Raw genomic sequence first — 11,383 nt, 5'->3', positions numbered from 1 at the left:
ATATATATATATATATATCTTTCAATTCTTAAGGGTAAATATTTTCTACGAAGGATAATTCAATCACGATGTTACGAAAGATCAGAAGACAAAGCGAAACAACTTCTGTCGATCCAAAATGCCGATAAAGAGGATCGTGCACGTCAAAAGTATCGGTATTTCGAGGAATAATGAGATTTTATCGATAGGAACGCATGGAACAACGAATTGATAGACAACCGATTCGATAGGGCCCTGTGTTTCTATAACGCCATCATTACACGTCCAAGGAACTTCAATTACTCTTTGTTTCCTTTTTTTTTGTTTTCTTCTCTTTTTCAGCTTTTCTCCCCTTTTTTGTATTTTCTCTCTCCATAACGTTGCTACGCTCGCAACGTTGCTTTTCCATAATACGTCATTCATGAAAGGAATAGACAGCGGGAAAACACGTTTATGAGGTTTCGTTAGGTAACGTTTCATTGCGAAATCAAATTTCTGCGCCTCGTTCCAATCGGGACACGTGTATTCATCTCGAACAAAGCTATTCGAAATAAAATATCTTGCGAAGCGTTTCATAAAAAAAAAAAAGAGGAAGAGAGAGAGAGAGAAATGTTCCAGTGATTTCGTGGAAATATAACTCGAATCTATCTTCTGTCTTTATTAATTTGTGAAAATTATCTATAATTTAATGAATCAATTACACTGGGATTAATTCGATGACGTTTTAATAGATGTCTCTATCTGTTTCGTAATAATATATAAGAGATGATATTTGATATGCTCTTATATCGAGAGATTACATTAAATGACAGATTGTTTGGACGAAATTAGATATTTAAGTATAGATCTACGAGTTTGATCAGCTGAACAATTCTTTATAACAAAAAATAGAAATAGGACATGAGAAAACAAGAATACATCTGGATCGATTATGAAGAATGAATTGCTAGATATATAAATATTTAATGCCTTTGTCGATAAAAGTTTCATTTCAATTATAATATTAACTTATAATTAGATAATATTATTAATATAATTCATAGCGTTTTTGAATCTTTTTTTGAACAGTGATCCCATAAGAAAATTTTTATCAATTAAGAATAACAGTAGCCATTCATAGGTCACTGCTTTACAATAAACTAACGTATACTTTTTGATTCGCTAAATAATAAAAATTTAAAAATTCTTTTATTTTGTATTTTTAAATCTTCGTAAATATAATTCTCATTGAATATAACGAAAGCACACAAATTTCTCTATTTCTCTAAACTTTCCATTTTAAAAATTTCGCCTACAAAATACCTTTTCCTTCGAGTCCACCATCTTAATGATCGCTTAACCAGCTTGTCAAAGAAACGAGGCGAGAGATTAATTCGATTCTCCCGCCAAGTTTCACCTCTTCCTAAGACAAATCGAATCAAACAGAAATAGAAACTCTAGACTTCCTACATCGTTACAAAGATCGCCATTCGAAACATCGTAATTCGTTCGTCCACCTCGCACCATACGAATATATTTCAATTTTCTTAATCGAATCCCTTTCTGTTTCTGGTCCTTGAAACAAAACCAGGAAATCGAGCCACGAATTTAGCACAATCAATATCTCGAGTATCCATGGTTCTCGTTAGAGGAACGTGTTAACCCATCGAACTCCGTAACTGCGGCATTCCCTCCACCCACCCCCGTAACAATTAACTCGATCTCTAAAATCTCAGACACCTATTCCCCAAACTCCCACCGATGTGTCTGAATGGTTCACGCAGTCTTCCACAATTCACCGTTGAAAATCGTGTTCTCGAACTGGGCTGGTTGCATCTTACAGGAGCCAGAGAACCGGGGTATATATACCGGTGAGAGGGCAAGGCGGGAAGGCACACAGGATAGTAGGAGGTTTAGGAATTTCTAGTCTAGCTATTCAACGATTTCGTATACCAAACCGTACTTGTCGGTCGTTGATGTACCAGGTGAGATTGGCCGCGGGTTTACTCCGTCCGGATGTGCAGTTCAAACGTAGCGTATCGCCGATCCGGTATTTCCTCCTTAACCCGAGTATCGACGGCCCTTGAGAGGGTAATTCTGCGGAACAAGAGACGTCAGGTACACACGGGGCACGGAAGTATGCAAAGCATGTTCGAAACGCCGCTTTGACGCTCGACCATTCCTACGTGTGTATTTTATATATACATTATATGTATGTATATATATACGTACACACATATATACATATGTATATAATGTATTGGGATTGGATATAGATGTAGAGGAAACTTTTCAAGATTCCCGGATGCGCCAACCAAACCAGTGTGTTCACGTGTGCATAGAACGAGCCGATAGATCCACTGTGCTATCCAACGTGCGCTGATGAAAAATTCTTCTTTTATGCCTGGCAATTCGCGTTCGCGTTTCGATATCGGAATAATGCATTCGTAAGAGAGATGCACGGCATTGTCATCCCGATCCCTATTTTCAGGCTAGAGCGTGCCAAATATTTCCCGGGGAAGTGTTTTGCGTTTGATAATTTTCGTGTGATAACGGAGACGCACGTATGAAGATACGTATATTCTGGTTACATAAGTATGTTGCTTATCTTTAATTGAGAATCGTATGGTGCAAATCCAATCGATAGAAAAGCGGATGTTATAATTTCATATTATTTTGAGTTAATCGATATATAAGTTATTTCAATATATTAGTTAGAAATTAAAGGTATTAAAGTGGAGAATATAAATATATACGAAATTATTCTTTTCTTGAACATTAATTTCTAAATGTGAATAAAATCAAAGTAATTTCCGTGTGATTTTTTAAATGATTATATATATTATTAACTAAAATAAAATAGTGATATTATTAAATTCTACGTATGATAATTTTAAATTAAAAAAATTTTATCTTTTCTACGTGAAATCATTTAAACGACCAAATTCGAAAACGAAAAATTAAATATCCAAAACTATTAAAATTATGTAATTAACATATTAACATATCAACAACGAAAAAAAAACCTTAATTATTTTTCATCGTTACGAGATATATGTATTGTTGGTAAAATATATTCTCCAACGCATTATAAAGTAAATACATGAAATTAAGCGAAACTCGCTAATGATTTTCTAACTTCTTTCAGATAATTGTTACAATTAAAGTAGCCACGTACTTATGAACGAGAGTGTACATACGTACAGGTACATACGGTTGCACCATTATAGGAGATTTGAATATCGCGAGTTTCGTTTTTCCATCCGGAATATAACGGGACCGTTTAAGCATAGGGATCTCCTGTTCGCGTGTTTCTCTTCTTTTTATCCCTCTTATCCTACCCTTCTTTGTTTCGTATCGTTTTCCTGATTTGCGAGAGCCTCTCGAGTTGTGTTATTTCTTTTTCTCCCTTTTATTTTTCGTCTTTACTTTTCTTCTCTGTCTTTTTTCGTATTCTTCCTTTTTATTCCTCCTCCTCCCCCTCCCTTTCCCCTCTTTTTTCTAGTTATTCCGCCAGAAAGAATTCAAGTGACTAGCCCCAACGTTCGTCGAGAAACGAAACATGTGAAGAGCGCCAGGGAAACTTTCCTCGACTACGTTGAACACTCGTCGCTGATAAAAAAGTTTTCTTTTACCTTGTGCATGTACACCGAGCCTTTTATTGCTGTTCCTCTCGAAATTTTGGGACTTATTAAAAAGTTGGGAAAAAACCTTGGTTCCCGCATAAGGATACCAAAACCCACGGTTCTCCACACGTGCAAACGTTTCTCGTTACACTCGTTAAACGTTTCGCCGGATACGGGAACGAGGGAGGGTGAGCTGTTCTATCAAAGCTTCTTTCTCACCTCTAACGAAATTTCATATTCCCTTACGGGTATCTTGCGAAAATTTCGTCGCGTGATTTTGCGGAAGGAAATAGAATGAAACGAGAACCGTTTGTTCCTAGAATGTGCACATCTTATCGACGTTTCTCTTCTTCTATTTTCAATACTTCTCTAATAAAAATATGTGGAATAGAAAGGACGAGAGTTTCGTAAGAATTCATGAATTTATTAAATTCTTCATTTTTGAATGATTCACGATAAATTGATTATTAAATCACTTCTAAATGATCTGAAATTTTTCTTATACGTTTACTCGAGTTTCTTTTTCTGTATTTTTTGAAGACTTAGACCTTTAATATAGTCTCTAACGATATGTCGATAATAAAATATCGATTTTATAAGAGTTTCGTAAGAGAAATTCTTTTTCACGAATTTATTATATGATTGACAGAAAAATGTTATGAGATGAACTCTAAATAATCTCCTAAATCATTCTTTTTGGTATTCTTCTCTTATTGATCTGTTATTGTTTAATTATTTTTCGCGAACGAATAATATTGTGATTAAATGAATTTAAATTAGGGCCTAGAGTGCAGCTGAAGCATGCCAAAATATTAATTTCGCTTTTGTTTGTGAAAAGACAATGGATGCTAATGAAAATAATGAACGTATATCGAAACCATCATTATGTCAAAAAAAGAAAAGAAAAAAAAGATTCTGATAACAATAGATTCTGAAAAAGGCCATTATTCATTATTCTTATTAAGAAAAGCAATAACAACTAACGATATATCGTTATTAAATTCAAATTATACGTCAAAAATTGAGGAAAATAAATCTTACTAATTATAGATATGAATCTATAATTTGCATAATAATACAATGTCGCATACAAATGACGATAGCAAAATTAATTGAACGAAATTCTATTATAATCATCATTACACCGAATCCTTTTTCAACTGATTTATCATTCTTCTTTTTTTTATTATTCTTCTTGCTTTCTATAGCTGTTTCTAAAAAAATAAAACTCATCTCATACTCGAAAAAACTGTAATTGGAAAATTGAGAATCGTAATGTAAGTTGCACAGGAAATATTTTGCGAAACTCATATTTATAAATTAATATTTAAAAAAGAAAATTCCTCTCGCATATTTCTATATATTTGTATATTTCCAGTTTTAGTATCATGTTTTGCAACTTCAAACTGTATCTACTAGGTAAGTTAAAATAACGTGAAATTATAGTTACAGTAAAATCCTCTATAACGCAAGAAATACATTCTGCGTTATATGGATTTCGTGTTATACGAAACCAGGAGCATAGAAAGTTGAAATAAAATAATTTTTTTTTTAAATAAAACAAGAAAATAATATACATTTTAAAACAGCAAGAATTTTTTCATTATAGAATAAACAGAAAGACAGATAAAACTATAATCTAATCACTGTCAGAATCACTTAAAATTAAGTTCTATCAACATTCTTTTTACATGCTGCTCCAGTTCTTTCGTCGGTTAAATTTTCTTCACCTTCGAAAGAATTTTCTCGTGTTATTTTGTTAGAAGAATTTCATTTCTACGCTTCTGGTTTTAAAATTTTTCTTAATTATAATATATGAAACAGTTTTGTTATTTTCTTTCTTTTAAATTCGATAACAATTTCGATTTTTCGCGTTATATATAAAATTCTAATGCACATTTCCATTCTCCATAGTTTAATTTACGCTTGTACGATTCTCAGAAATATATCAATTTCACAAGTCTCTAATTTTTATAAAGAAATATATATATATATACATATCAAATAGTAACTCAAAAAGAAAAGAAAAAATTATTGAAAGTACGAATATATAATCGAATAAAAATTATTTTCAACTGTGTTCTTTTCAATCCATAGAAACCGCACTTTCATACGGTACAATCTAATATTTGACCGCAATGTTAACCACAGATTTTTCTATCCCACCCTCGAGATCGCCGGAAATAAAAAATCACCGGTAAAGTTTCAAAGAGCGCAACGAGTTTTCGCGTATTCTATATACTATACGTTCGAAAAAACACACGATGCAAACAACTCGGAGCAACTCGAAACAATCGTCATTCTTGAACCATTTCAGTGGTCGGCGTGTTTGTAATTCGAACGATAGTATTTCTCGAAAAATACCGGCTAATTCGATTTCGAAACGGTTTGTTAAAATGACCTGGATACAAATGAAATAAAATAAATCGCAATAGGATGCGCGATAGGACATTTGAAACGAATGTTTTTTTAATTTACATAGAGTTTAAGATGCTAAACTTTGCCAATATTTAAATAAAATGTTACATAAATTATATTTTCATAAATGCTTTGATAAAAAAGTTATAAATAAAAATTTCAAAGGGACTATTAATAAACATATTTATTGCGATATCATAAAATATATATATATACACATATTTAATATTAAAATTAGTATTAATTTAATTTCAAATAGTAAACGCAATTTATATAAAACTACGCGCAAATTAATTATTCTCTTCGAAACTTATTTCATATTTTTGTTTTAATTAAAGCATTAAACAAACTAGAAGCAAAATATTTATTTAAACACGTTATAATTTTACTTATTTAGAATTATAATTGGCAAAGTTTACATATCTTAAACGCGGAACACTTTTTATAAAGAAAGAAATTCGATAATTCGAAATAGAATGAAATTTAGATATGGCACTGCGTTATTTCGCTCGCGCGAATTTTCCAATCCAACACCGCCATCATCATCGACCATCGTTAATGAATCAAAAACACAGATTGGCTTTATGAAAATTCAATAATTTGCACGCACGAAACTTCACCGTGGTAAACTTCGAAAACGTTTTGTTCCCTCTTAAGCGGGGAAGGTTGCAGTTCATTAGCCTTATTCCGATTTTAACCAACCCCTTTTTCGACCACGCTCACTAGCTGTTCCGCTTTACTTTTCCCTCGATCGGTGTTTTAATCATATTTCCTGATACGGACAACTCTGGAAGGGGTTTTCCTTGCAATTCGGTAATGCCTGGCCTCGCAATTTTACACTTGATGCCAGATGAGAAGATTTAACGATGTCGTAAAACGCTCGTTAAACTGTAATTCTGCTCCAACAAACGGTAATTACGTATAAATGAATGCATCAAAATGATAATTTCGATTGTCTGATTCGATCGTAAAGAAAGATCGCGAGTAAAGAAAAGGATAGTAAATTGGATTGTAATATGGCGCTTTAATTATTTCGTAGTTTTAAAATAAATAATAGTAATATGAAATATCTATTTTTTTAACAACATAGTTGAAGTTTTAAGAATAATTAAGATATAAAAATAATTTAGGAAGGAAAAATTTCACATGAAATTTTTTTATTTTCCTTGAGAAAGACAAATTTTCATTTCTTTTTTTCTTTTCATTATTATTTTAAAATTAACTGATTGTAAATTGAAAGAACATGAATTTTGAATTATTAAAATTGTGATATGAGATTGAATACTAATTCAATCCTGAAAATGTTGTAGAAAAAATTGTAAATTATAAATACATTTTGTCATTTTTAAAATATTAATTGAAACTTCTTTTTACAATAATTTTTTTAAGAATTGTTTGAGCACAAATGCTCATATTGTTACCAATATTCCATTATTGAAACTATAATTCTTATGTTTTTTAATTTTTTTTTTTAAACTGCAAAATAAACTGTTCTAAATCTTCGTTGAACAAAAATACATATAAATTTTATGCTACAACATTAACAACAATAATGCGCAGAGGGATTCTAATGAAAATATACAACTGTAACTTGTGAAATGTTGTAACGTTGTAACAAATAATACAACAAGAATTTTCATTGGATATTATTACTGTATATAGCTTGAAATCCCGATGATCCATATTACTACCACTTGCTTTTGAATCTCTAAGAATAAAGATTATTACAGTTGAAATTTCGTATTATAATTAGTGATTCTGATTTAACATATTACAATTTTATATCCTAAAGCTAAATGTCTACACGAAATATAGCTGTAACAGCTTATTTCCAATTTGTATTTCAACAATTTCTTTTCTTTATTTATTTATTAATAATAAATTTATAAAACATTTCACATCTATTCAAATATTCGTAATAACGTTAAATATTAAGAAAATATTTTTGAAATAAACTTCATTACTTCACATCCATTGTACACATACATTGAAGATATTGAGAAATATTTCTACTTAAAATTAAACAAGGCTTTTCGCAAATATCAAAGAGTTAACCGTATCAATAACAATGAAATGCAAACATTGAAATGCAAGGTAATCATTTTCAGCATCTCTTTTGCAAATAATTAAAAACGAAATTATAATAAAACTTGCTATATCTCGTATATATAGTTAAATAAATATGTTTACATAATTTTTTAATTATTCAATGCTAAATTAATCTCTGAAATATTTCATAATTGTTAAAAGTTATTTTTACAATATAAATCAACGTTTTTCAATATGAATATTATATATTCAATATATATATTATTTTTTATCTTTTTACCTTTCTTCGATAGTGCAAAATATTTTCCAAATAAAGAATGTATAATTTATTTCTATTACACTATTATTAAAAAAAAGAAAAGAAATTCCCAAGTTAAATTCAAAAAATAAAAAAATACTAAAATTTGAGGGTTGATTTTACCTTCTTGAAGAGATTTCCTATCGATAAAAAAAATCGCAGTATATATACAATCCATTACGTATACACTTACGTATAAACTTTCATTAAAATCAGGATTCTTGATTTAGATAAATTTCCTCGTAGGACAGCGTACGAAAACTTTTCCACTGAAAACATAATATCAGGTCACGAGATGAAAAAGTTGGGAAAAATTGGTGTAGATTCAACTTTGAGATAATGGAATTATTTCCTTACAATTATTTTCTACTTTCACATTGTTGCGCTCGATTTACAGTAATGAGCGTATATATTCGCGACTCAACTATTTCATAAAGGCGCGTACCGTATTCCCCCGGCGAAAGGGTTAAACTCCAATTCGGTCGTTTAACATTCCTTCGAAAACATTAGACACAGTCTTGTTAGTCTCTCAATTAAACCATTTAACAAGTTTCCGCGCGGGACACAGAGCAAAATGATAACTGCTATCGCACCAGCGCCCCTCTCCTCTCCTCCCCCTTTTCCCTTCGATCCGAGGCGAGGATGCATCGTCAAACGGAAACCGTTCCTTAAATTTGCCGTTCCGCAACACGCGCGCGACCCAGAGAGAGCGTGTTCAACCCTTTCGAAACTTCGTTACCCGTTACTCTCCAATTTGTCGCTCGACGAGCTGCAAAGTGTTGACAAACGTTCTCTCCACCCCCCTTTTTCTCTCTCCCCCTCCCCTTTTTAAAATCCCCGTTGGCGAATTCCTCGAGAGGAGATAAAACGAAGGGAGGGGCAGGAGGTGTATAAAAAATAATAGAAGAGAGGAGAAGGGAAAAGAAAAGGGAAATCACCGAAGGTAAAACGTCGACATAAATTTTCACAGCTGCGGCCAATTGCGCAGCCGAGGATTCGAGAGGGAGAGGGGGAAAAAAAAAAAAAAAAGAAAAAAAGAAAGAGATGAGCAAAACCTAACCGCGGGGTAGCTTCATTCCCAGGGCACCTAAGACACCTAATTCCCGTTCATTCCGCCGCGTGTACCCGCAGTATTATCTTCGGCTCGGTCCACAGCGATTCGCGTAAGCCTTTAAGTCCACCGAGCCGGTGGCTGGCATTAATTCGCAGTTCGAAAGCACGCTCGCGGGCTAACACGAACGCGTCTCTGTTATATGTATGTGTATATGTGTGTGTATATACAGAGTGTTTCAGAGAAGATGTTCGAAAGTGGAAGCTGGAATAACTTTGCCGGTATGTTTGGTCATTCTGAATCAATAAGGTCATATCGCCACCCTCCCACGAAAACGTGCAAATATTCCGTTTGGATAAAGATGTCTGGATGAAACGTTTCTTCTCTTATTTTTAATTTCATGAGGATATTACTTTTACGTTTTCTCGAAGTTTGAAGTCAGTGTATAATCTGAAGAATAATGATCTCGGTGATTGTCTTATTATCAATTATTATTCTTCAAGTATAAACTTTCATAAGTTGTAGAATTATATAGTTTACGTTTCTGTCTATTGTTTAATTTATTCAGATACGTAATGCATAAGATCTAAAAGCGGATTTACATTTGTCATATCGTTGTTAATGAGAAATTATAATAATTTTACAACGATTTTTGTAAACGATAAATATATTGTATCATTAAACGAAAAGAAACTGTTTCTTCGAACTTAATTAATTAAATTAATCTCGATAATCAATGGATAAAATAATTACATGATCACGCATAAAGATTGATAAAAACTATCAAGAACATTGATAATCCATTCTATATACAGAATTATACGATTATGCATAAAATAGTTAAATCTTACAACAACTTATTAAAAAAAAAAAAGAATAAAAAAAGATCAAGTACTCATCTTAAAAATCCTGAACATAATCCTGGAAAAATATTCTTTTCACTAATTCTCACTGTAATAATGTAACTGAAGATAATTAAACTGTTAGATCAAATTAGATAATTTATCCTCTATATGTGCATTTGTTTAAAAAAGAAATAGAAGAAATCAAATGTCACTATTTAATCTTCTACTTAATTCTACAAATATCTTTTTATTATCTTCATCTAATTAGTAGAAGATAATTAAGGTGGTCAAGTTACGTAATTCATGCTACACAAGTGCACACAAGGAAGGTCTTTAGTTTCTATGTACAATATCACCGCAGATGGTGCGCATAAAGCATCCCCCATCTCGGATCAAGGGATTAATAAACACATCCTCTTACCTACGATGTTCATGGTGTCTTGGACACAGGCCGTCTGGAAGGAAGGAGCATCCGCGGAGACTTCGCAACTGTACACCCCCGCAGCGTCCAACTCCAGGTTGGTCAGGGCGACTTGGGTCGCGTTGCTTTCGCTTTTCTACAACAAAAAGCCAACCCCGCGGTTTAGTCAACCGTGTATCGGTGGTTGTTTCTTTCCTGATGGCTTCGCAAGGGTTACAACTCCGCCCTTTCACCGAGTTCTTTTCTTGGCTGCTTTTTTAAAACTTGGTGGAACGGAAGTTTCTTTTGGAAAGGGATACACAGGGAATAGTTTCGGGGGATGTGTTTATTCTTGAAGGGGTTGTTCCTTGTAGAATAAAGGATTTGGTGGGTCGAAAATTGTATTGCAACATGCTTTGTTTTTCTTGTGTTTTTCTTCTTTTTTCCTTACGATATTTTGAAAATAGTTATTATTTACGTGGAAATATGTGGTCGTTTGTGAAGATTTTTTTTAAATATTTGGTTTTTTAAAAATATCTATAAGAATTCTGTGTTATTTTTTAATATCTATAGAATATAGGTCGTTTAATAATTTTCGTTCCTAAATTGTTAAACTGTCTTTCATTTGAAGTTACAATAATTCATTCCTCGAAGAGAATAATGAATACATATGTTTTAAAAATTCGAATTGATAAAAGTTAATTATTATCCATGAAAATTTCATGAAATATTAACCAA

General features: G+C 32.2%; 1 protein-coding gene across 5 annotated transcripts in view; it reads right to left on the bottom strand.

Moving 5' to 3' along the window:
• LOC102675607 overlaps positions 1-11,383 on the bottom strand; it is a 106,547-nt gene that overhangs the window by 64,154 nt on the left and 31,010 nt on the right. For all 5 annotated transcript variants that reach the window (XM_031512587.1, XM_006620092.2, XM_006620094.2 and 2 more), the window contains exons 3-4: positions 10,667-10,802; positions 1,922-2,055 (exon numbers count right to left, since the gene is read on the bottom strand). In XM_031512587.1, the coding sequence (XP_031368447.1) occupies positions 1,922-2,055; positions 10,667-10,802 (270 nt within the window). The remainder of the gene's footprint in view (positions 1-1,921; positions 2,056-10,666; positions 10,803-11,383) is intronic.

This window comes from Apis dorsata, unplaced genomic scaffold (assembly GCF_000469605.1).
Source record: "Apis dorsata unplaced genomic scaffold, Apis dorsata 1.3 scaffold_474, whole genome shotgun sequence".
NCBI lineage: Eukaryota > Metazoa > Arthropoda > Insecta > Hymenoptera > Apidae > Apis > Apis dorsata.
Note: the sequence above shows the minus strand (reverse complement) of the source record. Positions and strands in the feature narration are given on the sequence as shown.